Source organism: Orycteropus afer, unplaced genomic scaffold, assembly GCF_000298275.1.
Source record: "Orycteropus afer afer isolate SDZICR_OR568_19922 unplaced genomic scaffold, OryAfe1.0 scaffold00247, whole genome shotgun sequence".
Lineage (NCBI taxonomy): Eukaryota > Metazoa > Chordata > Mammalia > Tubulidentata > Orycteropodidae > Orycteropus > Orycteropus afer.
This window is the reverse complement of record NW_006921834.1, coordinates 1,805,144-1,833,048: the sequence shown is the minus strand read 5'-3', so window position 1 is coordinate 1,833,048 and position 27,905 is coordinate 1,805,144. Positions and strand designations below refer to the sequence as shown.

Here is a 27,905-nt window from a genome sequence, read left to right as displayed (position 1 = left end):
GCATGGAGCTATCTCCCCGCAGCCCTCCCGAGATGCTGGAGTCGGATTGCCCGTCGCCCCTGGAGCTGAAGTCAGCCCCCAGCAAGAAGATGTGGATTAAGCTTCGGTCTCTGTGAGTCCCCGACCAGGGAGTTGGGGGAAGGGACCTTAGGGAGCTATGGGGGGGGGGGAGGGTAGTCAGAGCGGGCTGCTGGATTCTCTTAGGCACACATACAGGCAGGTGCGAGGAAACACGGCCATGATACGCATGGCCAGGCCACATGTGCAAGACATGTGCGGAGCAAGCCGGCTGTTTGGAGGGGGCTTAGGAGTTTCAAAGCTAGCGGTGTGCCTGTGAACCCCTGGGTGACACACGCAGCGGAAAGGCAGCACAGTAAGTGCGGTGTGGTAGGGCTGCAGATGGGCAGCATTCAGGAGGTGCCAGGGTGACTCACACGTATCCATGTGTGCAGGATTGTGCAGATGTGAGACATATCACATGTGTGTGCATGAGTGTCTGTGGGTCACAGATGCGTGGAGAGTGATTGCACCCAGCTGCAGACCCAGTGCAAGGGGTTACTTGTGCCAACCTGTGGGCAGTATGCATTTCAGTTGGGATTGGTAGTTTCTATCTCCTGCAGCTGACAGAGAGTGGGGGTGGGGGCCCATACCTGAGATGCTCATCTCTCCTGAGGCCTGGAAATGCACTCTGCATATTAACAATAGGGGATCACCTGGGAGCTGGAACTGGGGGTGGAGGTGAAGAAAGATTGATTGATGGGCAAGATAACTGGCTTAGTCAAAGCCTTTTTGTTTATATAGAGTCTCCCAGGATCTCCAAGCACATTTAGGCATCTTTTCTTATTGTTGCAGGACCAGGGCATGTGGGGAGGAGTAAATGGGAAAAGGAAGGACTCAGATGTCCCATATTCTGGTCCAGTGGGGTAAGGAGGAACTTTTCTTCCTGCTCCTTAGAGAAAGGAGAGGATTGGGTCAAAGATAAGACTGAGAGGTGTTTCCTCTCAGTCAGTTACCATTGGGTAATTTCTGCAGTCTGTTGATTCTTAATCAGAAAGCAAGGGAAAGTGTCCCTTTCCTTGAGATGACTCCCCACGGCCCCAGGAAGGAGGCAATGGATGGGAGAGTATGGATGTTAAGTGAGGAGATACAGTAAACTTAGTCACTGAATCTGTTTCTTCTCCAGTCTCCTCAGTAGTTAGCACTGAAGCTTTCAATTTCTGGATTCTGGGGGAGGGGGAGATGGGGGAAGGGATGTATAGTTGCCCATGATTGTGTTGTTCTTTAAATACTTCACTTGTGGCAATAAGATGACGCCTTTATATTGGGCAGGTGGGTCTGATTTATACACTAGCTGCTTGGAGAGGTCTCAGGGAGAACTGAGGTACAGTGGGCAGCAAGGCTGGGAATCCGAATGTGTTTCTCAGTTCTCCCTCGCTGCCTCTAGCCAATGCAATTTAATGGGCTCTATGAAGCGCAGCTTTGGAATGAATTCTGGGATGAAGAAATGGAAAATCGGATTGAACTGATTTTTGTTGGGAGGAGCACTGAGGGATTCTTGATGGTCAGTGATACTCTGTTAATAGTAACTAAGCTGGGAAGATGGGCAGGTAAGGAAGTGGTTGAAAGCCAAAGAAGGGACCTCAGAGTCTAGAATTAGGAGAATCCAAGGTGTCAGAATGGCTGCTTCATAGCATTAATAGGTCATCATTTACTGCCCTTGTTTCCATTCCACATAACCAGGCTTAAAAAAGTGAGTTTTACCAGTTTCACTATTTCCCACACCTTGTTGTTGTTGTTATGTGCTGTCAAGTCAGCCCTGACTCATAGCGACCCCTCCTTGGGTTTCCGAGGCAGTATCACTACGGAAGTAGATTGCCCAACCTTCCTTCCGAGGAGTGGCTGGTGGGTTTGAACCCCTGGCCTTCTGGTGAGCAGTCAAGTGCCTTAGGCACTATGCTACCAGAGCTTCCACAACTTACCAAAAGTCTTTCCTGAAAATGAATTGTGATTTCTTCCTTTAGAGTGAGAAGTGCTTAGTGGTGAGAGAAGAGGATCCCCAGAAGGAAGCATTGAAACCTGGAGAGAGAGGGGCATAGAGGCACTGCTCCTACAGAGTGTGTTAGCTAAGATGTCCTTACGTGAGATTAAGGTGGACAAGGATCACTAATGCTGTTGATTTGATTATTCTGGTCTTCACTCACTCCAGCAGTCTGGTCCTTAAGAATGCTAGGTTCATGTAATAACTTATCCAGAAAAGTATCATCTCCTGATTCTTAATCACCAGGAAGAGATTTATTTCCAAGCCCTCTTTTTCAAATCAGAGAAAGATCTTGATATCAAGGTAGATCCCAAGTTGATGGCTCTGTTTGAATACTGGGGAGATTTTGACACTTGGCTAAAAGGAAATAAAAGAATTTCAGAGTTTTCATGGGTAGGAGAGAGAAACTCCCCAACTCTTAGGATTGGGTGGTATCTGATGAGGGGGGCAAAAGAGGGGCTCCTTCTTTTAAAATGAAAATAGAACACCCCTCACCCCCACCACATGATCCCCTGTCCCCAAATAGTCCTGGAAAGGGGTTGTTTAGTCTGGATATAGGAGGGTGGACATGATTATCTCAGGACTGGGCACCAAATGGAAATGAGGACAGATGGATTTTATATATATACACATACATATCTTGGTTCCCTACCCAACACATCCTAGTTTTCCCTTCTACCCTTTTAATTTTTAATCTAGGACATCTAGACTTTTTTCAGGGAAGCGGGATCTGGTGTTTTTACGTCCAGAAAATCCACACTAATATAATTGTACAGGGCAGTTTCTTGTTGGGAAGGGCATCCAGGAATTCTGTTTCCCACACTAGGACCCTGCCAGGATAAATTTAGGATATGGAGTAGATAAGAGAAAGTATAAGCTGGAGAGAGTTTCTACTGTGGCATTTCACCTCTATGTAAGAGGAAAATTTTCTTAACTAAACAGATCCATAAGCTTAGACATAAAAGAGTCTGGGAGAGGCAGTCTGGAGATGATGGGTTGGCCAGGATGGTTTTCAGCATCTCTACTGCTAACCAGAAGGCTGGCGGTTCAAACCCACCAGCCACTCCTCGGAAGCAAGATGGGGCAATCTACTTCCGTAGTGATACTGCCTTGGAAACCCAAGGAGGGGTCGCTATGAGTCAGGTCCAACTTGATGGCACATAACAACAACAACAACAACAAACCCCTAGGGTGGAGGATTTGACTTCGCTTCCCATACTTTTCTGGGACCAGGCCTTAGAAAGTGTGAAGAGGGCCAGTAGACATAGAAAAAACTTTCTATGTTTTTGTGAATCAAGAACAAACTATGAATAGAGATTGGTTTTTCATCCTTAGCTCATTCATTCATTCATTCAATAAACATTTACTGAGTGGCTCCTGGAGCAGGTGGTATGCTACATGCTAGGAATAACAAAATGGATGTGGTCCTTGTCTCACAGGAATTTGTAATCTGGTTTAACTGCATCAAGTGGTTGTGTGAAGAGCTGGGGGAGGCACTCTGTTCCTCATTTTGCTACATCTGCCCAAGGGGTGGAATTCTACCACCATGGGTTTCTGCATGATCTATTCCTTAAGAGTGGTTACACACACAGAAAAAGCATAGGTATTAGTTATCTCTCTTCTCTTTACTTCATTTTCTCCTGAAAGGTACATTTTACAGACGGGACTTTCTTTTTCTTTGGAAATAGTGTAGACAGTTCTTTTTTCTTCTCCTTCCCCTACACTCAGGAAACCCAAGGCCTAGATTCAATGTCCTGAGCTGTGGTTCAAGGTCACTCACTGTAGCTGGGCTGGAGCAAGGACTCACTTGTGTTTTTTTATTTTTTATTTTTTTCTCATCCTTTGTTTCATCAGTCTGGTGTGGTACTTGGAACATAATAGACACTCAATAAATGCTGTTGACTAAGGAAAGAACAAATAATGAATATACATGCTTATGTCAAGGAGCCCAGATCTCTCTCTGATCCTGTAGTGCGTATGTATCTAAGTATAGAGGAAGGAAGTGAGGCATGGGGATGGAAGAAAAAAAGATGTGGTTGTTGTTTTTGAGGGTATGATGCCTAAAAGGTGTGGGGTTTGGAGACTTCAAGACAGAGCCTGGAATTGAAGGAGTTACAGAGAGGATATAGAAATGCCGTTACTTAGATTGTGTGAATGAGATGTGTCAGGCTAAAACTGTGCATTCCTGACATGTATACATATGTGTTGGGTATGAGAGGTTGGTGTGCATGCTGAGAACATTTTGTGTCCATTATCCATAATGATGTCTCTTTGTTTATATGCTTATAAATGGCATGTGTGATAATATATGTGTTGGGAAAGTACACACTTACCTGAGTACCTGAAATTGTCCTTCTGTGTCAGTGAGATGATGTATGTTTGTGTAGGTATTGGGATACTGTGTATGTGTGATCTTGTGTATATGTTTATATCACACTCACTCAAATTTTTTGACAATCCTGGGGAGATCCTGGGGGTAAGAGGAGGAAGCTGAGGGGCTGGACTGGGTGCTTCACTGATTCACCCCACCTTTTGCCCTCATTTTGTATATGCTCCATGGAGCTATCGTCTGTGGTTCTTACTAGTTTTGGAAATCATGTTGTTGTCCTCCTCCTCTGCATATAGCTGTGGAGTTGTTGTGAAGATTGCAGGATAAATCATGGCTCCCTGGAACTCTGGAGAAAAAGAATCATCATTTCACCCAGACCTTGGTGGGGATGATTTTTAATGCCTTTTCCCTTGGACTAGTCCTTCCTCCCTTCTTTCCAATCATGGCAGGGGCAATCTCTCCTCCCTGGTTTTTACCACACCTCCCCCCACCCCATCAGCTTGGTCTTGAACAAGGATTGTGTGCTATCTCTAGGATGGTAGAGAGTAGATAATTCTTGCAGCAAGGTGAAGGGGAGGTTCAGGGGGACAGTAAATCAAAGTCAGATCAAAGGAAGAGTTCCACAAACCTCTAGTCATAAAGGTGGTTGGAGGGAATAGGGACAAAGGGTGGTGGTGATGGAAGAGCATAGGTACTGGAATTGAGAGATTTGTGTTTGAGGTGATGTTCCCATTATGCCAATTACTAGCTGTATGAACTTTTATCTCTCTGGATCTCAGTTCCTAATGTGACATCATTCATGTGAAAGATCTTCTAGCATGGGAAATCTTGCTGTGTCCAGAGGCTAGGGAATGGGAATGAATGAGTGACCATTGGCTGAGATGGGAAAGAAAGATCAAGATTCAAGAGGGAGGACTATGAATCACCTAATAGGTTTGTGTAATGGTATCTGGGACATGATTTGGAAGAGTTTTGTTAATGAATGATTGTCTGGAGAGGGTGAGGGGAGGTGTCTGAGCTTAGAGAATAGAAGGCTAAGTGGGGCTAGAGGAGGGCTTTCCTACAAAGGGTATGGGTCACCAAGGCCAAAAGAAAGGAGAGCAACTTATTCCTCATCATCTCTTTCCGCAGTCATCAAACTTGAACTGGATGGAGCAATTGCAGTTCTGAGACACGGTGGGTGTTGGAAGCCTGTTGTTGTTGTTGTTGTTGTTATGTGCCATCGAGTCAGACCCTACTCATAGCGACCCCTCCTTGGGTTTCTGAGGCGGTAGTAGATTGCCCAACCTTCCTTCTGAGGAGTGGCTAGGGGGTTTGAACCACCAGCCTTCTGGTTAGCAGTCAAGTAAGTGCCTTAGGCACTATGCTACCAGAGCTCCTGTTGGAAGCCTGAGGGGTGTCATATGTGGGTTCTGTAAGTATTGGACAGATTTCCCTCTGGCGTTTATCCTAAGTCCGTAGGCCTGGGAATTATTATCAGGTATGCTCCATCCTATTTTAGAGAATCTCTAAAGTCCTTTCGAACCCAAATGTCATTCTGCTTGTCCAGGAGCCCCAGGAAGTAGGGTGGGAAAAGACTGAGAGAGAAGATTCCACATTTGAAGTTATCTTTGTCACTCTGGCTGGAAGGAGGGTGTAGGAGGTTGGAGATGTTATGGGACTGGAAGGCTAAGTGAAGGACTCAGTGGGAGCAAAGCCTGGACGTCTCTGGACATTTCTCCACTTGCTCCCTGACCAGAGAGTTCCTTAAGTCAGTGAAGAGAGTGTGGTTGTCTCTCTAGCTTCCCCACTCTGTCCTCCTGTCTCTTAGGCTGGGATGGAGGAGCAGGGAAACTTGGAACTGATTGTCTTTTCTTTTGAGTCTTTATAGGAATTTGTTCCCACCCCTCTGCTCCCTCTTTTTCTCTTCTCTGATTCCACCTGCATCTCTGCCTCTTCCCTCCTTTGACCTCACCTTTTTCTACGAGGCTCTGTCTTGCCCTTCTTTCTTGTCCTACTTCTTTTCTCTGTTCTTCTGCTTCAACTTAGTCTCTCACCTTTAGTTTTCCTACTCCTCCCTCATCTTGGCTGCAAGTCAGGAAATCCCTCACCCTCCTGTTGCTGTGGTGATGGTGCAGGATAAGTTTGCTGCAGGCACCTTTGGGGCCTCTAAGAGTCCAGCCTCACCTCCTCTGTTTTGCAAGACCTTTCTTTTGCCTTCTCAGTGACCTCATCAGAAAGAACTTCTCTGGGGAGGAAGCAAAATAATTGCCTTTGACTCTCAGGGGGCTGATTTTTCTCAGGCATGGAAGTTGAGTAGCTATTTTCCAACCCTCCTTAGGACAGTAGCAGAGGAAGAGGGACAAAGCAGGCAGCAGTGGGGTGGGGGTGAGGCCACTGGGGAGAATGGAACTTATGAGAGAATGAAATTAGCTCCTGAGGGAGAAGACTTCATGGTCGGAGAGCATCTTGGGAAGGGGCAAAGTGGGAATTGAGGAAAAGGAAGGGTTATTGAGAAGGGAAAAGGAGGTATCTGAGTTGTTATCCATTTAATTCCTGGAGGTCTCTAATGCCAGTGCTCTTGCGCCTCTGCTCATGTGCCTCTGCTCATGGTATCCCCTAGTCCTGCTTCTGCTTCTCTCCCCTCAGATCTTGCTGCATCTCAGGAGCATATCCCTGTCTGGGAAGAAAACATCAGATTAGGATTCTACTTCAGCATCCTAGTTCTGGCTGAAGTCCACTGAAGGAACTGGCATGGGGTTTTTGGTGGAGAAGTAGCCTTAGTGGGAAAAGGGCTGGAACATATCCAGAAAAAGGCCTGGGGGCATAGGATTGGGAATGACTAGAAGGCAGGTGCTTCAGGTGGTGCTGTTGGATATACCTAAGTTCCCAGGTCAGTTGATTTCACAGCTGCAATGAGAAGTCATATTTGCAAATAATTATGGTGGCTGCAGTGGGGTGATTAGTATGCCAGCTGGTGTTGACACCATTTAGGTTGGGAATGGAGCTTGGCTTGTATATGTGTGGGCACGCAGCGATTCTCTGGCAGGCAGGACCTGGGGACTAGGGAAGTTTCTCTTTTCATTCCTATTCCTTGGCTTCCCTCCTCCCCCATTTACCACCTCTTGCATCTAGCTTAGCAACCCCTCCCTAGCTTTCTTTTTCATATCCACCATGTTTGGAAATTTCGTGGGGCCTGTGTTCAGTGAGCACACATGCCAACAGTGTTGCCAAGCTCCCTAAACCCCTCTCTACCACACAGCAGCTTTAGAAATTCCAATCTGAAAGAAATATAATAAATCAAATTGCACCAGGCTCACCCCAATGACTTTTTTTTTTTTATCCCTCTTGTTTTCTCCCTTTCTGCTCTTCTTTGAAATGCCAAGAAAATCTGCTATTGTTTTGGTTGCAGCAAAATGGATTGAAGACAGATATGCAGAAAAACGTCCTGGAAGGTTCACAGAGGTTAGGATAAAGAAGAAAGTCACCCTCCTCCTTTAAGTATCTGGTTAGAGCTGGGTTGGGGAAAGCAGTGAGTCAGTCAGAAAGGCTGAGGTCTAGAATCTGGGAATGGAGACCTGCTGTTGTTGTCATGTGCCATCGAGTTTGCCCCGATGCATAGCGACCCCTCCTTGGGTTTCCGAGCCAGTATTACTACAGAAATAGATTGCCCCATCTTCCTTCCGAGGAGTGGTTGGTGGGTTTGAACCACCAGCCTTCTGGTTAGCAGTCAAGTGCTACAGGCACTATGCCACCAGAGACCTAGGCATCCTTATTTCCTAGTTCCTGGCACTGAATCTGAGAACCATAATGTGTTACAGCTTGCACAGTGATGTGGGGAGAGGGGGTTAAGGTAGAGGGGAGGGCTGGGACCAGAACCAGTTTCCACTAATCCACAATCTAGTGCTACCCCTATCATACCTGTAGTCAGTCCCTTGCCAAGCTTCCAACTCACTTCCCCATCTTGGCCACTTTCAACATCTGTTAGGTCCCTGGGAAGCAGGGCATCTGCTGGGAACATCTGTTAGGATGTTATTTGGAGGGCTGGTGAGGTGGTCCATGTGGAAGGTGGTTAATGAGCTGAATTAAATAGTGCAGGAAAGGAGGAGGAGAGAGGGGTGGACAGATGAACTGGAGTCTCCTCTCCCATTTGCCTTCTTCTGACCACTTTCCTCCCTCTCTCAAGAGTTGAAGCCTGAAGGAGAGGTGCCTCATTTTGCTTGCTGGGTGGGGAGCTGGGACACCTGGGTTCTGAGTAATCTGGGTTAAAATTCAAGCTGCTTGGATTATCCCCTTCCTCATCTCACCTTAGCTGTGCTGGGTTGTTGCTGGAGTAGGAACACCTGTTAGAAATGTCTTCCAAATCAAAACCAAACCCAATGCCATTGAGTCAATTCCAACTCATAGCCATCCTCTAGGACAGAATAGAACCTCCCTGTAGGGTATCCAAAGCTATAAGTCTTTACAGAAGCAGGCTGTCTCATTTTTCTTCTGTGGAGTGGCTGGTGGGTTTGAACTGCCAACGTTTTGGTTAGCAGCTGAATGTTTCAACCACTACACTACCAGAGCTCCTTCAGAGACATCTTCCAGTCAAGAAAAAATAGTAATACTGTGAGAGGGAACTGCCTTTAGACACAGGCACCTTGGAAGCCAAGCTGACTTGTCCCCCTCTCCTTCAGTGTTTTCCTAGACTCCTTCCTTGTTGCCGTTGTTGTCATGTGCCGCCGTCGAGTCGGACCCGATTCATCGCGACCCCTCCTTGGGTTTCCAAGGCAGTATCACTACGGAAGTAAATCTGCTGTTTTCCCTCCTTGACCACTTAGTACCTCCCATTCTTCTTCCCATCCTCTACTCTCCTGGTTTCTGTGCTTCACCCACCATTGCTAGCACCTGTCCTTCCCCCAGGTTCCCTCAGCCCTGCCTCCACCCCAAGCTCCTCTGTCCAGTGCCTAGAGATCTCCTCCCAGCACTGCCATGCCAACTTGAGCCCTGCCACCTCCCAGGATGGTACCCCGGCTCTATCACCAGGCAAGCTATTTTTATCTCTGGAGCCACCCCCGCCACTCTGCCCAGCCAGCTGCCAGAACTGGGGCTGCTTTCACGCAGTGGGAATCCAGGGGAGTGAGAGGAGATCTCCATGAGGTGGAGGTCTGACTCGTCTTACTTCTTGGAGCCCCGTGTTCTGCTTACTCCCCAGCTTCTGCTTCCACTGCCTGCTTGGTCTCCGTGGAATAAGGGGCCAGGGAGAAGCCCCCAGCATCTGAAGTGGGGGTGGTGGGGAGACTATTGCTTTTCTACAAACATCTCAGGTGCCATTTGGAACCTGGATGGAAAAATCAGTGTTTCCAGGCACATGGAAGGGCCTATGGGGCTTTGTCCATGGAGGATCCTTGATGAACATTTGTTGAACTAACCAAATAAAGGGTTGGACTAAATGATAAGCTTTGCATTCATGCATCACTTTTTTAGTTCCTAAGGTGCTTTCATATGATATTTCATTTGATCCTTGGGAGAATTCTATGAAGCATGTATTATTTACCCATTTTACTGACAAGAGACAAGCTCAGAGTGACTTGTTCAAGGTCGTACAGAGTGGGAAAATCTAGGCAAAAGTTTCCTGATTTTAATTGATGTCCTTTTTGTATGGAGTTTAGATGATTTTCCTGGTTCTTTCAATTTCTGAGATTTTGGAGCCTAGCAATTAGCCAGTGAATCCCTTCCTTGGCACATGTCCACAGCCACACCCACCTCCTCTCAGACCAAAGGCAGAGTCTCCTCTCCTTTGCTTACTGTCCCAACGCCTGTTCTTCAGTGTAGGGCGTGGACAGCTGTGGATGGGCAGGGGATGGGGCGGGGGGGACAGGGAACGACATTATGATTGGGCTCCTTTCTATATTTAAACTAAATTTAAAGGAGGAAATTTAGAGGAAAACCAATGCGAACCCTTTCCTGAGGTGCTTCCCAGCCAGGTCACAGTCTCCTAGCTCACACAATGAGAGTGTGGGTATGTGTAGACATGTGAATAAGTGTGTGCATGTGAATTTTTTTCCCTTGGAAGGGACAATAGTTATTTGCTCAATACCCCACTGCCATGGAGTCGATTCTAACTCATAGTGACCCTATAGGACAGAGCAGAACTGCCCCATAGGCTGTACATCTTTACAGAAGCAGACTTTTTCTTGAGAAGTGGCTAGTGGGTTCAAAACCTTTTGGGTAGCAATTGAATGCCTTAACCACAGTGCCAGCAGAACCTCCTTGTCCAATATTACTACTTATTAGGAACATTTGATAATAATTCACTGGGATATCAGATGATGCAGTGTGTGTGTTGGGGTGGTGGTGAGATGGTGAGAAGTCATTTCTCCAATCAGTTTTGGTTCTATTGGGAAAGAGAACAGAGGAAGGGACAAGATATCCTATCAAAGGCTTTTCCAGTCTAAGCAATCCATCTTTTCAACAAGAGGGTTGAGATTAGTGCATTCTTGCAGAGAGTGGCAGGGCCTGCCCTGAGGGGACAAGGTGAGGGAGAGGAGCTGGCCTGGTTTAGAGGTTGTTTGTGTTCCAGGCTGTCTGCAGCTGGCTACTACCTGCCCTAACTTCTTCCCTCTCACTCCCTCCAAGCCAGCATGTGCGCAGGACAGGCCAAATGACTCATTTTTCTGCTTGCTGAGGCTGGGGTGCCCGGAGAGAAAGAGATAGACAAACGGAGAGAGACCATTTCCTTTCTTCAAAATCTGCAGCAGCCCTGCTTCATGTCTCAGGAGTTCACTAGAAAACAACTTCCAAATATTTAACCTCTATTTCTCTTGTTACTGCTGTCTCAGTATCCAGTGTAACTGAGAAACTGCAGGCTCCCAAACTTCATTTGTTTATAATCCTTAGAAGCTTTGGCACAATGACAAGGTATTTTAATCTCTCCCTGCTTTGAGTGTGTGCGTGCGCGTGTGTGTAGACTTCCCGTCCTAAAATCCCAGTTCTTTGCCTGTTTCCTCTCATTCGCTGTCTCTTGTCATACTCATTCCCGCTAGTCCCTTTTCCTTATTTCTATATTGCCCGGGGTCCTCGACCTTAGATTAAGAAGATTTTAGACGCAGGAACTCTTTCCGCTGGACGCATTTAGCTTCACTCTAGTCGCTCATTCTTAGTCCCGCCCAACCCCTCCATTGACCAATCGAGGCCCAAATATATTTGTTTTGGTGATGTCATCTCCCAGCCAATCGGGAGGCGGACTGGGGGCAGTGTGCACACGTTCACTTCACCGCAGAGGCTGGGCTTCTTTCCTCCCAAACCTAAACTCTGGCGGAGCCTGGGCACAGAAGAGGGAGTTCTGGTCCTCAGGCCTCTTCTGTTTCCTCTTTTGGCACATAGTGCGCCATCCCACGAATTCTCCTCTACCCACGGGCTGAATGGCTTCTCTTTAGTTAATTCACAATTATCCCATAACCCCAGTTTTACAGATGAGGAAACGGGCTGGCAATGTTAAAGTAACTTGGTCAACTTCTTGGTTTCCTTGGACAGGTCCTCCTGACTTTTGTGCATTGCCTGGGAGAGAGGACTGGGGCGGGAGTAAAGATGGGGCTTCTCTCTTTGTTGAGCGGATATCTGGGTAAGGATTCCCTGACCCCTCGGTTCAGCAACCCTTTTCCTAGTTTCTCATTCTCGGTGGGACGTTTATCCTCCTGTTTTGCTTCCATTCATTCATATAGCATAAAGCTTATTTTAAAGAATGGTCCCAGAAAAGACCCTACTGTCTTTCTAGGAGGAAGTTGTAGCTGCTTTAGCCCCTCTGGAGGGCTCTTGCAGGGCTCTTTCCCTTTCCACTGCAAACTTCCTCTCCATCCACAGATTCAGGTTGGTTCCCTGTCCCTGCCCCCTTACGTCTTCTGCTAACCCCTTCTCCCCAAAGAGGAGCCCCACCTCCTCAGAGCTAGGGGCCGGCCCATGCTATTTCTGTCTTTTCTGGGATTCTTCTAAGAACAGATCCTTCCTTTCCGTCTGATTCAGATTTGAAAATTTTCCCTCGGCCTCTCACCCAGTTCCTGGAGGCTGGGTCTCTGCCTCCTGATTCCCCTCTTCCTCCAGCCAAGCCCCTCCTTGTTCACCTCCCGAAGTTTTCTCTGGTCAGTTCACTCAATTCTGCTGGAGCCTGGAGGAGGAAGTCTGGAGCCCAAGAGGGAGTCACTTCCCTCAGGGGCCTTGGGGCCCCAGGGGTAGCATTTTGAGCCTCTGAAGTAAGAAACCTTGATACCCATGGCAACTCTTGTTCCTGTGCAAAGGAGCCACCTCCAGGGCCCCATCCTCAGGTAGGCTCCAGAGATGAGGGAGAGGGGAGGAAAAGGATGGAATGTTTTTAGATTCACCAGTTGTTGTAGTTTGGGTGAGGGGAGGCACTAAGACCTGACAGTCCTCTCTGTGTGTGTGTAACTGTGGGCCACGTTCTCCAGCCTTTTACCCCATTGGTCTTGCCCTTCATCTATTCTCCTATTTTCATCTCCCATTCCTTTTTTTCCCCCTCTTCCTCTTGCCTATGGCAAATGACTTAGCAGCGTTTCCCTGCTTTCTCTGGCTCCCCAAATTCTTAGGACCTCTCAATCCTCTGAAATCTCAACCTTTTTTTTTTTTTTTTCCTTTTTGTTTTTGAATTGTGATTTGAGTGAAAGTTTACAGAGCATTTAACAGTTCATACACATTTTGTTTCACAACATTGATTGCAATCTCCATAACTTACAGTTCTCTTCCCCCTTCCTCCCTGTGGTTACCTTTTCTGTGTCCTTTCCTATGCATTCCTGCCCTCTGAGCTATTTCCCTGTGCAAATACTGCCTTTCTGATCTCCCTTGGTTGATTGTTTTAAGGAGTGTATCTACTTGGTGTAACTGTTCACCTTGTAGTCCTGTCTTTTGTTTGGCTGGAAGCACGGAGTGAGTTCAATTTGAGGCCCGAAGGGTGACTTGCAGCCATTGTCTTGGAGGTTTCACCAGCCACTATCAGACTGGTAAATCTGTCTTCTTTTTTTATAGTTTTGAGGTTTGTACCACATTTTTCTCCCACTCTATCCAGCATCTCCCATTCTGATCCCTTTCCGAGTGGTTGACAGTGGTAGCTGGGCACCATCAGGTTCTGGTCTCAGGGTTATGCAGGTTGAACTTCACATGGTCCACTAGTCCCTTGGACTAATTGTTTTCATTCATCTTTGATGTTCTTCATTCTTCTTTGCTCGGGATGAGGATAGACCAGTTGTTGCATCTTAGATGGCTGCTCACAAGCTTTTAGGACCCCATTCACTACTCACCAAAGGAGGATATAGAACAGTGTTTTTGTATAGTATGTTATGCCATTTGAGCTGGATGTCCCCCATCAACTTGTTTCAAGAACTCAAAACATATCTTCTTCTGACTCCTAACCCTTTGGCTTTAGGTTGCTCTGTTGTAAGCCGCCTACTTATGGTGATCTTTTTGGGAGTGTGGATGCTGGAAGCTATGGTAGGGGGCTTTGGGAATCTCTAGGACATCAGGCATATGGTGATCCAGAGAAATGAACTGGGGTTGGGGGATGGAAGGGAGGAAGCCAAACTCTTCTGGGGTTTTGGAATTACTACTGTCAGGAGCCTTCTCTTCCAGCTGGCTGCCTAGAGTGAAGAGAGGCTGAGGCTTTCCAGGGGTCAGGATCTGAGGCTTTTCCCTTGGTGCAAGGACTGAGGGTAAAGGAGAGAGAAGTGGTGGTGTGAAATGGGTAGGGGTGGAGGTGGAAGGAATGTTGGAAGAAGCTTCCAGGTTTCCTTAGGTCTGGGTGAGGCCTGAACAGGATTGAGCATCCCATTCTACAGAAAAACGCCAGATTCTTTGATGGCTGAACCAGAGCAGTTAGATTAAAAGTGATGAAGGACTTCCTGCAGAAAAATGGTGAAGTGAGGTGAGGTGAGATGAGGTGGGTCTAGGGAGATCCTAACTCTAGCGGGACTTTAAAATATGAGAGACCCTTGTCAGGCTAGGAAGTAAGGATTGGGGGTTATAGAACTTCAAGAGGGTAAAGTTGAACACCTGGATCCTTCCAGCTGCCTGAAGTCCTGTCCTCTTCTTAGACTCCTAGCTTGTCAAATTTGTTCTTTATTTTTTTTTTTTTCTTCCTTACTCCCCTCCTTCTGTGTCTGGATAATGTTGTGTTAAGATTTCAACAGAAGCTGTACAGGAGCTCCTGGACAAGATCTAGAGGGAGGGGGAGGAGGAGGAACTTGGAAGAAGGATGTTCTAAAACTCAACCTATGACCTCACTCTCCTTCTGAGGCTCACCATTAGAATTTCAGAAACATTAGCTCAGAAATCTCAATTGGGAGATAGTCTCATGTCTGATTAAACTGCCTATTTTTCCTTTTATTTATTTAATGAACATTTACTGAGCACTTACTGTGTGCCAGGCTGTAAGGGGGCCAAGATAAACAAGCCATTGTCAGTGGCATCAAGACACTCACAGCCTACTATGGGCTGACAGACATATAAACATTTAATTAAGGATGGATTGACTCAGACTGAAGAAGCTGTGGTAGCTGGGTTCCAACTTCTCTCTGAGCTAATTTTATGACTGAGCTTGTTCTGCCCCAACATAGTCCATGTTAGGCTCTAGTAGCATGGGTTGTAGGCCCTGTGAACCTGACTGCCACTGACAAGTTGTGTGACCTTGGACAAATCACTTAACCACCTTTATAAGGTGATTTTTAGGCTGAAATGAGGTACAAAAAACAAAACAAAACAAACAAACAAACAAACAAAAAACAACCCAAAAAACCCCATCATCATCAAGTCAATTCTGACTCTTAGTGACTCTGTTGGACAAAATAGAACTGTGCCATAGGGTTTCCAAAGCTGTAAATCTTTACAGAAGCAGACTGCCTCATCTTTCTCCCACAGAGCAGCTGGTGGATCTGAACCATTGACCTTTTGGTTAGCAGCTGAATGCCTTAACCACTGCACCACCAGAGCTCCCCAAATGAGGGAAAGGGCTACCTAGATAGGGAAGAGCACGGCCATTACCACTCTCCCATTCCTCTATTAGATAGCCTTCTTATTACCAGACTCTATCTAATCTAGAAAGGCCCGCTGATGGCATAGTGGTTAAGTACTTGGCTGTTAACCAAAAGATCAGCAGTTTGAATCCACCAGCCGGTCCATGGGAGAAAGATATGGCAGTCTGCTTCTATAAAGATTTACAGTCTTGGAAACCCAACAGGGGCAGTTCTATTCAGTCCTATAGGAGTCAGAATTGACTCAGTGGCAGAGGATTTTGGTTTTATCTAAACTGGAGTCCCTGGTGGTGCAAATGTATTCGGCTGCAAATCAAAAGGGTGCAGATTCGAGTCCACCTGGAGATGCCTTGGAGGAAAGACCTGGTGATTTGCTTCCAAAAAATTCCATCACTGAAAACCCTATGGAGCACAGTTCTACTCTGACACACCTGTGGTTGCCATGAGTTAGAATCAACTTGATAGTAACTGGCATCTAACCTTCCAAAACCAAACTCACTGCCATTAGGCGACTCTAATTCATGGTGATCCCCACTGGGTTTCCAAGGCTAAATCTTTACAGAAGCAGACTGCCTCATATTTCTTCCACAGAGCAGCTGATGGATTCAAACTACCAACCTTTTGGTTAGCAGCCAAATTCCCTAACCACTACACCACCAGAGCTCCTTTGGCATCTAACATAGACTTACTCTTTTCCATCTGGGCTTGGAATAGAGAAGGCAGGTGCTTGTTGGATTTAAAGGGCCTGTGATGTGGCTTGGTGGCCTAAGCATCATGCTGGTCAGTTCATTCTGATGCAAATGTACGTGCTAGGTGCTTTGTTAGGCTCTTTTGCATACATTATTTCATTTAATTATCTTATCAACAACCTTGTTAGGCTGGTAGTATATAATGACCTGTATATTTTACAGATGAAGAAAATGAAGGTCTAAAATAGTAGTTCTCAAACTTTAATGTGCATGAAAATCATCTGGGGTGTTTGTTAAAATTGCAGATCCCTGGATGTAACCTCAGGGATTCTGGTTCTGAAGGTGTAGGGTGAGGGTTAGACTCTGTATCTGTAACAGTTGTCCCAGGTAATCTGCTGCTGGTGACCTAAAGGCCACATTTTGATAAACACCGATTAAGTTAGTGACTTGCCCAAAAGTTCATAGCCAGAAACTTGTAAGTTTGACCCCAGGACTCCTGCCTCCTAGACCAGCGCTTGTGGTGCCATAGATGCTCCTGAACCTTGGCTTCTGTATTGGAAATGGGGATAGCAATTCCTTCCCACCTCCCTCCCTCATGGGCCTATCACTTATTCACTCCCTTACTGCCGTCAAGTCAGATCTGACTCATAGCAACCCCTCCTAGGGTTTCCCGGGCCGGGCCGTATCACTACACTACGGAAGTAGATTGCCCAGTCTTCCTTCTGAGGAGTGGCTGGTGGGTTTGAACCACCAGCCTTGTGTTTAGCAGTCAAATGCTTTTGGTACTAAAAATGAGAGAATGTAGGAGCAGTCACTTTTTAAAATGAAGAGTTGGCATATTTGTTAGTGATTATGCGAATACAAGCAGATGAGCACTCGTGGGCTTGGCTGTTCACTTTGGGAGCTCGTACACTTTGGGATGTGTGTTTCAAGCGGTGGGTTGGAGGAACTTTGGTGGTAGGCACTGATCTCTGGGGCTGAGTGAAATGGAAGACGAGGGCTGGCATGGGAATGTGGGGGAGTGATGGGACCAGAGGCAGTAGAAGACGCCTTTCTTTCTTCCTGGGTTGTGTATCCCCAGATTCGAGGGCCCCTCTCAGAGGAAACTAGCCAGGAGAGGGGAGCCCAGGCTTGCGTCTGGTTCTGAAGGCAGACTGCGCATCTTTCTTCTGTGATCTCTGTGTGGGTATAGTGGGAGAGACCGGCTCTGTAGCCCCCTTCCTGGCTGGAAGGGCTAGGAAAATCTTTTATGTGGTCTAGCCGCCATTCCTCCGCCCTAATGAAGTCTGAGTTGGGGCTGAGCTTTACTAAAATGTTCAAATTTACATCATGCTCTTTTTTTGTTAAACAACCTGCTGTTTCCACATGGAGACAGTGCAGCAGGAAGGCTGGAAGTGAGATTTGGAGATTGCCCACTTAAGAAGCCTGCAGTCTCATCCTCCAACTTCGTTCACCTCCCATGTTTACCCCTTTCCCTTCTCCCCTGTTTGCATTCAGGCATGTCAGCCAGGACTGCTGGGCCCAGAGGTGAGAGTTGACCTGTGACGTTTCCTGGGGCTGGCTATTTTGGGTACCCTCTATTCCAGAGCTGCTGAGACCCCAGGATTCTCGAGCTACTTCTGTTTGGGAATGCCATTATTCTCCCTCCCCCGGCTTCCCTGGGAATTGATGCTAATTTCAGCCTCTGGTCCCTGACTCATTCTCTTCTCCTCCCTGACTCATAGGGTGACCTTGAGTTGCCAAGCCCCTCTTAGTGAGAAATTGTAGTGGCCACTATTTCACTCTCCTCTTGATTCTAGATGTGGGGTGGGGCTGGAAGAAGGAGCGCAAGAGGAAAATGGTTAATGGCTTTTTAAAAAAATCACCATCTAATGTCAGAGAGCTTTGCTTGCTTTGTGATTGCCTGGTCTAGATTGGCTAGACTTTGAAGAAGCCTCCCAATTATTCACCAATGCCTAGAACTCACAAGTGTAAAATATGAGGGGCTAGTCCCTTCAGGCAAAGCATCCAGTGAGATCCTTTCCCTCTCCCTGGCTCCACTCCTATGGCTTTTGCTCTGGGGGAAGCTGTGGCTGGGGCAGAGGCAGGGGACAGGTACTACAACTGTGGGACTGGGGAGGCAGGAGTTAATCTTGCTTTGTCGTGGTTGATGGATTCTGGAATCATAATCCATTAGCTCTGCCTGGATGGAGTGAGACTGGGTGAAAGCATTCAGATTGCTCTTTGTTCTGTGTCTTTGCTGTCCCTGCCAGGGACAGAGGGACTATGGACATGCACCCCCTACTTCCATGACCAAGAGAAAGAATCGTGGGGACTGTTTTGGTTGTTACTGATCCCAACACTCTCTCATAAGCAGTTTTAGCTTGAGGTTATTTCATACAATGAAACGGATCATCCCCAAAACATCACCCCTGAGGCTTGTGCCTGTCCAATTCTACTGGGCCTGGGCAGTTTAAACAGGAATTCGCAGGAAACACTGACTAAACGGAAGGTGTTGAGAGATGGTAGTAGAGAGAGGATAGCAAAGTCAGAAAAAGCCTGGAGTTAAATTTTGGGAATAGGTAAACTTAATACAGGCACTGGCAATAACCTGAGAGCAAACATGTGAGTTGCTATTATTATTGTTAGAATTTTAAATTATTGATGGAGACAGGGTGTCTCTGTAAAATGCACCCCTGTTGGAGGGTCTTGTCATGGTTTCATGACAAGGTAGCAGTGCCTAAGCACATCTGTGCCCGCTCCCCACAGGCTGCGCTACATGGTGAAGCAGTTGGAGAATGGGGAGGTGAACATCGAGGAACTGAAGAAAAACCTGGAGTACACAGCTTCTCTGCTGGAGGCTGTCTATATAGACGAGACACGGTGAGTGTGGTGATGCTGGGCCACCAGGAGAAACCTACAGACAGAGATGGAGGAAGATATCAGACACAGTCATCCAGAGATGAAGCTGGAGATAGGGACACGTGACAGGGACAGAGGCAGGAAAAAAGGGAATGGGAGGAGCAGCTAGAAAGAGCTGTCGGTAGAAATGTTGGCAGAGGTAAAGAAGCAGAGGGACAGACGGAGATACAAAGATGGAAACACACAGATATCAGGGAGCTGAGAAGCCTGTTTCAGAGATAGAAGGGACCTTAATGCTCACTTAGTCCCAACCTTCTCCCCAGTTCAGGAACCCCTCTAGAGCTGCCCTGCCCAAAAGGGGGCACCACTAATCACATGTGGCTATTAAGCCCTTGAAATGTGGCCAGTTGAATTGAGCTGTGTATGTAAAATACATACCAGAGTTTGCAGTTGTTGGAAAAAAAGAAGAATGTAAGCGGTCTCATTAATAATATATTTTATATTGATTCCATATTGAAATGGTAATATTTTGGATGTATTAGGTTAACTAAGGTTTATCATGAAAATTAATTTTATCTATTTCTTTTCAACTTTTTAATGTGGCTAAAAGAAAGTTTCACATTATTTATGTGGCTTGTATTTGACTTCTGTTGGGCAGTGCTGCTCTTTAGCCTTTAGAGTTGGTATTGCAATGCCTGCTTGAGCACTTTAAGAGATGGGATGCTCACTACCTCACATAGTGACCTGTTTCCTCATTGGAGACCTTAGATAGAGAAGCAGAAATAAAAAGCAAAGTCAGGGAAAGGAAGTGGGAGACGGAGACAGGAGAGAGTTGGCATGAGAGATACTAAGGTGTGAGTACAGCTGGGCCCAAGGCCTCCAGGTTGTAAAAGCACCTGCTTTCTCCTCTGTGACTTCCCTTCTGGGGTCTCAGGCACATATTGGATACGGAGGATGAGCTGCAGGAGCTGCGGTCAGATGCTGTGCCTTCAGAGGTGCGGGACTGGCTGGCCTCCACCTTCACCCAGCAAGCCCGGGCTAAAGGCCGGCGAGCAGAGGAGAAGCCCAAGTTCCGAAGCATCGTTCATGCTGTGCAGGCTGGGATCTTCGTGGAACGGTAAGGCTCGGCCACACTCAACTCCCTCAGCCTCAGCTGTGCCTCTCTTTCCAAGCCACCCTAGTGTTCCAGGGCCCACCAGCTGTATGATTCCATGTGGCAGTGGCTCATTCCTCACCCTCACCTGGCCAGACCTTCACTCTCTAGACCTTTATACCTGGACTTCTTTTCATTATTTTTCCTTAGGATGTTCCGGAGAACATACACATCTGTGGGTCCCACCTATTCCACGGCGGTCCTCCACTGTCTCAAGGTGACACCTGGTTTTGGGAAAGAAGAGAAGGTTGGGGGATGGACTAGCCACTGGGACTCCCAGAATGTTTATAGCACGATTTTTGCCTCTTCTTTTTAGCTGTCATTCCCATGTTCATACAACCACTTTTTTTTTCTGCTCCAGAGGCAAACCTCTGCATTCTTATCTCTTACATGCTGAGAGATATCTGGGAAAAAAGAGGCCCATTTTACTACCTCTTTGGTTTCCTGCTTTCCAAGTCTCTTTGCTCATTGGGAAGTTCTCCTTGAAGTCTAATTTTAACCCTTCCTGCTGCTGAGAAGTTCCTCTTGAGAGCCTCCCTGCCTATTCCATTGTTTCTCCACAGAACCTGGACCTCTGGTGCTTTGATGTCTTTTCCTTGAACCGAGCAGCAGATGACCACGCCCTGAGGACCATTGTTTTTGAGCTGCTGACTCGGCATAGCCTCATCAGCCGTTTCAAGGTTAGGCATCATCCTACCTATGTCTCTAGGCAGGATTTCCAATCCTACCACTCCTTTTCTAAAAGATTCACAACCAAGTCAACTGTATAGACTCCCTCACGCAGTCCCTCTCAGGGAAGCACCCTCCACCCCCACCCCCAGTCTAGCCTATCTTTCTCTTGCCTCTGTCCCAACCTCTGACTTTATTAACTGCTTTCTAGGTCTGGGTCTGAAGCCATCTAGCCTGGGATTCCACTCTCGCTTCCTCTGCTTTCTTTCCCTAACTTGTCCTCTCCAGGATGGTGTGCATTTCACCTCTCCTTTTCAGCTGTCCTGCCTCCTGCCTATGGAGATGGAGGCCTGGAGTCCAAATGCTGTCAGCTGGTGCCCTTTGGGACTAGAATCTCTCAAATTGTTTCCTCAGGAGACTGTTCAGGGGAAAAAACAAAATTGGCCTCCCGACTCCCACAGCTTTGGTCTTTGTCCAAGGAATGTTATAGAGAGGATCCACTCTCAGCAGGGCTGGGGTGGGGTTGTATGAGGATGTGTGAACTTTATTTGCTTGGCTGTTTGGTGGCCAGGAAGGAAGAGTAAGGATTAAATTTCCTTCTGGCTCCTGTGCTAGAAGAGAGCATCTTTTGGGGATGAGGCAGGAAAAAACACTTCCACATGACAAAACCCCATTTGGAAGGGGAAGGTGAGGGTGAGGGCTATGGAGAAGGAGATGCAAAAGTCACAATAGGGGTATTTTGGTCAGCACTCAGGTGGGGGCAGGCAGTAGATATTGGTGGTGAAAGAATACATGTGTATTCTGAGGAAGCTATAGAAGGGGTGGTCAAGGGGTCAGTTGTAGGATTCCCCTCCCAGATGGGCTTTGGAAGGTCATTTCATCTATCCTTCTGCCTCTACACGAGTGTGAGCGTGTGAGCCTTCCTGGACCCTTGACACCTCTGTTTTCCACCACTCCTAACAGTGTTTCCAAAACGTCCCTGAGATGCTGCGTTGGGATTTCCTTCAGTGCTTTCCTGAGGCCTGTTCTATAGTTTCATTATCTTCCCACCAGTCCTGCCCTCTCCGGAGAAAGAATACCAGGATCCTCTTTTTCACAGACTTTTCTCAGCTCATGTTTCTTCAAATTGGTTATCAGGTGTATTCCAGATGCTGACTTCTTCCAATTTCCTTCCTTACCTGGAAGGACTGGGTTTTGGGTACTTCAAAAGTAGCTGTATGGGGTTGGAGTAGGTCCAGCCTGTCTGCATTGCTTCAAGGCACTTAGAGAAAGAGGGGGTGCTTTTTGGTTTAGTTTTCTCTGATAGTAGAGACCTTCTGAAGCTCCCATCTCTTCCTGGGCATCTAGCCCCTCCCCTCCCCTTCCTTCCAGGGATGCCATGGCAACGCAAAAGCAAGGGCAGTTGTTATGGAAACAATTCTTTAAAATTCCCTGAATTTGGGGCACAGCCCTCCAGGGGTGGGGGGTGGAGATATGAGGGTCTGATAGACAAGTGGAACATCTTCTGTCTTCTCTTTTGCTCCTCTCTACAGAAGTGTCCCCAAGTCCTGAACCTCAGTCCCATCCCAGCCTCAGGAGATCTAGATCTTGTTTCTACAAGCCCTGCCCTCTGGGAGCTTTGAGTCTTTTGAAGGAGGCAGATATACCCAAGTGCATATAAAGAGGCCTGGACAGAATTGAGAGTACATGGACAGAACTCGGCCCTGGTGATTGAGGGATGTGTGTGTGTGTGTGTATGTGGTGTCGTGGGGGGAAGATGGTAAGGGAAGGCTTCTCAGAGAAGAAGGTGTTCCCTAGCTGGCTGGAAGGGCCCCCTCCAGGTCATCTTATCCTTTCCCCTGCTTCTGAGTCCTTCTCCTGTGGTATTGGATTTTGGGCTGGGGTAGGGTGGTTAGAAGGTAGGAGGGAAGCTTTCTTTCCTTTTCTTAAAAACCTCTGCGACTCATAGCGACCCTATGTACAACAGAATGAAACAATGCCTGGTCCAGTGCCAGCCTCACAAAAACCTCTAGGAAAAAAATAAGAATTACAACTACTCTTTAGAGAGCACTTACTAAGTGCCTTGTACTTACCTCATTAAAGTCAAGGCAGGTGGTGTTATCTTCATTCAGCAAATAAGTGTCTAGGGCATGTGACTTTCCCAAGGTCACACAGTCAGCAGGTGGTAGAGCCAGGATATGAGCCCAGTTCACCCAGCAGGCAGAGCTTGTGTTCCCTGTGCCACGCTGCCTTCTAAAGGAAGATGGCAGTGCTGATCTCAGTCCTCAGCCTCCTGTCATTCCTGCATATTCTTGGTCTATCTCCATTTCTTCCCTCTTCCTGCAGATTCCCACTGTGTTTCTGATGACTTTCCTGGATGCCTTGGAGACAGGCTATGGGAAGTACAAGAATCCTTACCACAACCAGATCCATGCAGCTGACGTCACTCAGACAGTCCATTGCTTCTTGCTTCGCACAGGGATGGTGGTAGGTGCCCTGGAGATAACTGTTGAGATTCAGGGTCTTTGGGCTCCAGAGCTGGGGAGTCTAGACTGTACTCCCATTTCCAATTTTCTCTTCGGTCCTTCTCTTTTGGCATCCTAAAGTCTACAGAGTTGAATTGACTCAACTCTAGAGGATTCCCTGGAGGCCATAACTTCCTGAGCAGTGCTGGGATGCAGTGGGAATGTTGCAGGTGGGGATGGAGGAGGGTCTATGGCCATTCCAGGGGAAAAGGCTGGCTGCATTAGCCCAAGAACTGGCCTTGAAGAGCAGAAGGAAAAAGCTGAGTGATCTCCCCTGTGTGTGGAGGTTTCTGGGCAGTGGCTGGTAGGGAGTCACCCCTCTTTCATTTCATCCTTTTCCCCTAGCACTGCCTGTCAGAGATTGAGGTCTTGGCCATCATCTTTGCTGCAGCCATCCATGACTACGAGCACACAGGCACTACCAACAGCTTCCACATCCAGACCAAGTGAGGGATGGGGATGTGGCAGGGGCAAGAGGGCCAAGTGGCATTGGGGGAGGTTTCCAGAGTTCTCCTTGGCAAGAGGCTGGACACAAAGGCCTTTGACTCTGCAGGTCAGAATGTGCCATCCTATACAATGATCGCTCAGTGCTGGAGAATCACCACATCAGCTCTGTTTTCCGAATGATGCAGGATGACGAGATGAACATTTTCATCAATCTCACCAGGGATGAGTTTGTGTGAGCAGAAGCCCAGACTAGACATCCCTAAGATATCCCTGCACCCCAGTCCTCTTTTCCCACTTCCTGGGCCACTGCCCAGCAGTGCTGAGGAGGCTGATCCCTTCTCTGGTTCTGTTCATTCAGAGAGCTGCGGGCCTTGGTCATCGAGATGGTGTTGGCCACAGACATGTCCTGCCATTTCCAGCAAGTGAAGTCCATGAAGACAGCCTTGCAGCAACTGGAGAGGTGGCACTTGATGGGATGTGGCTGGGTCCAGGGCAGAATGAGGGGTGTATGAATTGGGGGCATACACACAGGGTAGTTGGATATACTCTTGGTTCCAGGTATCTGAGTACATCTCTGTGTAAGTGCATGTGACATGTGTGGCACGATCCTGGGTTTATGCATAGCCCGGGCAACTGGTCTGCTGGAGAATGCTTTGGGCTGGGAGTCTGAGATGGGGTTCTCCACCCAGCTTCAGGACAGGCTTACTCCGGAATATTGGGAAATCCAACATTCAACCTTTGTGTACTCCAGTTTCCTTACCTGCGACATGGTCATAATAATATGTCTTCCCCCACAACAGCTTACCACTAGTTTCTACTCTAATAAAGCTGTTGGGAGAGTCATATGAAGTAAAAAGAAAGCACAGAACAAATGCCATAATTACATATGGTGTTGCTTAAAAGTGGCTGGGAATGTATAAATGTATATCAGACAGAATGGACTGTGTGTGTCCTGAAGGTGTGTGTTAATCTTTGTGTATGGTGTCTGTGTGTGAGAGGGCATACAGTATCAGAGCGTGTCATTGTTGGGGGGATAATAATAATAATCATAGATATTTACTATGTGCCAGACACTCTTCCAAGTACTTATACCTGTCATTTAATCCTCTGAATAACTTTATGTGGTAGATTCTGTTATTTCCATTTTAGGATTGAGGAAAATGACATACAGAAATTTTAAGCAACTTGCTCAGTGTCACAGAGCTAGTGTGCAGTAGGTATAGTGGGGATTCAGATCCAGGTCCTCTAATTCTGAAAGCCTGGGCTTTCAGCTACTGACCTGTGCTGTCTGTCCCCTGTATATAAGAATGTACTTAGAGTATATGTAAGTGTGTGTATATAGTATCAGAAGGTGTTTGAAGTAGGTGAAAGGGTGTTTGTGTGTGGGTCTGAAAGGGCATGAAGTTAGAGAATGGTTCAGGGTTCCTTTTCCTAAAAGATCAATCTCCCTTCCCTTGCTACCTGCTCCAACCAGGATTGACAAGCCCAAGGCCCTGTCTCTGCTGCTCCATGCTGCTGACATCAGCCATCCAACCAAGCAGTGGTCAGTCCACAGCCGCTGGACTAAGGCCCTTATGGAGGAATTTTTCCGTCAGGTATCTTTGCCTGCCCCCTGCCCATGGGGGCCTTCTCTCCTCTTTTTCTCTCTAAGTTTCCTATACCTTCATCTAGCCACCTGCAGCTTCAGACCTGATCCCAAAACCATTGGGATACAATCTCATTATCCCACAGGCTTAGCAATAGTTGTCAGGACCAATTTGCATGTCATTTTATGCACCATATTTCCTGGTGAAAGGCACAAAAACTCCCCACCACCCCACCCTACCCCAGATCTGGTAGCTGTGAGGTATCTCCTGACCTGTTCTTTCTCCCCCAGGGTGACAAGGAGGCAGAGCTGGGCCTGCCATTTTCTCCACTCTGTGATCGCACTTCCACTCTTGTGGCACAGTCTCAGATTGGTGAGTGCCCTTTCCTTTGGGGAAGGGAAAAAGTACTGTCTGGGCCTAGGCCAAGGAGCTCTGGTGGCGTAGTGCCTAAGGCACTTGACTGCTAACCAGAAGGCTGGCAGTTCAAACCCACCAGCCACTCCTCGGAAGGAAGATGGGGCAATCTACTTCCATAGCGATACTGCCTCAGAAACCTGAGGAGGGGTTGCTATGAGTTGGATCTGACTCAACGGCAGTGAGTTTGGGTTTTTTTTTTAGTAGCCTTGTGGGTAAGAGACCATCACTGTGGCTTCCTTTGCTGCAGGTTTCATTGACTTCATTGTGGAGCCCACATTCTCTGTGCTCACTGATGTGGCAGAGAAGAGTGTGCAGCCCCTGGCAGATGAGGACTCCAAGTCTAAAAATCAGCCCAGGTGAGGGTATCTGGGGTGGCCAAGTTTCCTAGTTCTATGAGAGGAAAGTTTAACTCACAGAGAGGAGTGACTCACAGGGAGGAGGTACATCCATGGCAGGGGTGGTGGAGAAGCAGGCAACTCCAAGCTTGGAGCCCCTCTGCCACTTGTCACACAGGATGGGAACAGAAGGGTATGGCCTGCACCTGTGTTCCCCTCCACCCATCTCTCCATTTTTTCTATTACGTTAGCTCTGTGTTTATTGCCTTTCTGCTTTGTTTTTATTTTCCTTTTGTGAGGAGGGAAGGTGTGGAGAGGGAGGGGTAAACTGAAGGGAGAAGGACAAGATCTTGGAGGTATACCCAGCAGAAGGAGAAGGAGGACAACTAGGCTCAGGAAGCCTACTCCCGCTCTTCCATCCTTTCCCCTCATGTCTAATGGCTGTGAAGGTGGTTCTTGAGTGGGCTGGGTCTCACTTCTGGAGTTGGGGGGGTTCCTGATTCTAGCTTCCAGTGGCGCCAGCCCTCTTTGGATGTGGAAGTGGGAGAGCCCAACCCTGATGTGATCAGCTTCCGTTCCACCTGGACCAAGTACATTCAGGAAAACAAGCAGAAATGGAAGGAACGAGCAGCAAGTGGTGGGTACCATTGGGGCTGGGGTGACATCTTGGGGTGAAGACTAATGGAGCAGTTGTTGTTGTTGTTGTTATGTGCCGTTGAGTCGGACCTGACTCATAGCGACCTCTCCTTGGGTTTCTGAGGCAGTATCACTACAGAGTAGCAGGTCCATTTTCCTTAAGCCTCTGGAGAATGCTCTTGTTTGAGCCCTAGAGCGGGGAATGGAGCTTATCAGACTAAAGACAGATCACAAGAAAGACTGGCTGAGTGACCTGGACTATTCTAGAATGGGCTGGAGAGAGGATCATTCATTGCCATGGGTTGATTCGTACAGGCAGGGGAACTGCCCCATAGAGTTTCCAAGGCTGTAAGTCTTTACGGAAGTAGCCTGCCACCTCTCTCTCCCAAGGAGTGGCTAGTAGGTTCAAACCACTGACCTTTTGGTTAGCAGGCAAGCATCAACCACTGCACCACCAGGGCTCCTTGAAAAGAGGATGTTGTTGTTGTTATGTGCTGTCGAGTCAGACCTGAGTCATAGCAACCCTTCCTTGGGTTTCTGAGGCAATATCACTATGGAAGTAGATTGCCAACCTTCCTTGCGAGGAGTGGCTGATGGGTTTGAACCATCAACCTTCTGGTTAGCAGTCAAGTGCCTTAGGCACTCAGGGACAGCTCTATCTACAATCCAAGGGATTTCATGCATATTGTGGTCCATGTAAATGGTGTCCCCCTAGATTTGAGCAACTTGCTGGTCTTAGCTGGAAAACCTCTTCTTTTACCTGGAGGTTAAGGGTTGTGAGTTTTGGCAAGGCTGGAGAGGTTCTCCTCAAGTGGGGATACGTTGAGTGTAGCTCAGCTTGAAGGCAAAGGGATGGATGAGAATCCCTTACTTTTCTCCACATACTGTTTGGGTTCTGCGAATACTTCTTGGTCTGACTCCAACTGCCTTCATGCCCCACTGCAGGCATCACCAACCAGATGTCCATTGATGGGCTATCGCCATGCGAGGAGGAAGAGGCCCCACCCTCCCCTGCTGAAGATGAGCACAACCAGAATGGGAATCTGGACTAGCCCTGGGGTGGCCCAGGTGAGCAGGTTGTGGTGAAGGGTGAGGGTGGGGAAGAGTACTGAGAGCTGAGTGTCCAACGTGGCTTCCTTGAATGGTCATCTCTGGGGTCCAAAGGATGTAAGACCCCCCCTCCCTTTTTTTCAGGCAGGAAAATAGAGGAAGTGAAGACATAGAGCTGAGCCCAGGCGTGAGTGGGATGTAGGGAAGTCCTCCCACC

The 27,905-nt window shown here is 47.5% G+C and overlaps 1 protein-coding gene across 1 annotated transcript; it reads left to right on the top strand.

The window, feature by feature from the left end:
• The first annotated feature begins 2 nt into the window (after window positions 1-2).
• PDE1B (phosphodiesterase 1B) lies at window positions 3-27,690 on the top strand. The gene is made up of 14 exons (XM_007949461.2): window positions 3-112; window positions 18,799-18,912; window positions 19,826-20,008; window positions 20,195-20,261; window positions 20,608-20,724; window positions 23,039-23,179; window positions 23,563-23,663; window positions 23,771-23,896; window positions 24,023-24,124; window positions 25,139-25,259; window positions 25,541-25,622; window positions 25,915-26,023; window positions 26,509-26,639; window positions 27,584-27,690. The coding sequence occupies exons 1-14, from the start codon at window positions 3-5 to the stop codon at window positions 27,688-27,690; spliced, it is 1,611 nt and encodes a 536-aa protein (XP_007947652.1).
• Window positions 27,691-27,905: the final 215 nt, after the last annotated feature.

Coding starts and splice junctions, on each gene's coding strand:
- PDE1B (XM_007949461.2), top strand. CDS start 3: ATGGAGCTATCTCCCCGCAGCCCTCCCGAGATGCTGGAGTCGGATTGC. Junction 20,009..20,194: donor GCTGGGATCTTCGTGGAACG/GTAAGGCTCGGC, acceptor ATTTTTCCTTAG/GATGTTCCGGAGAACATACA. Junction 23,664..23,770: donor AGCTTCCACATCCAGACCAA/GTGAGGGATGGG, acceptor TTGACTCTGCAG/GTCAGAATGTGCCATCCTAT.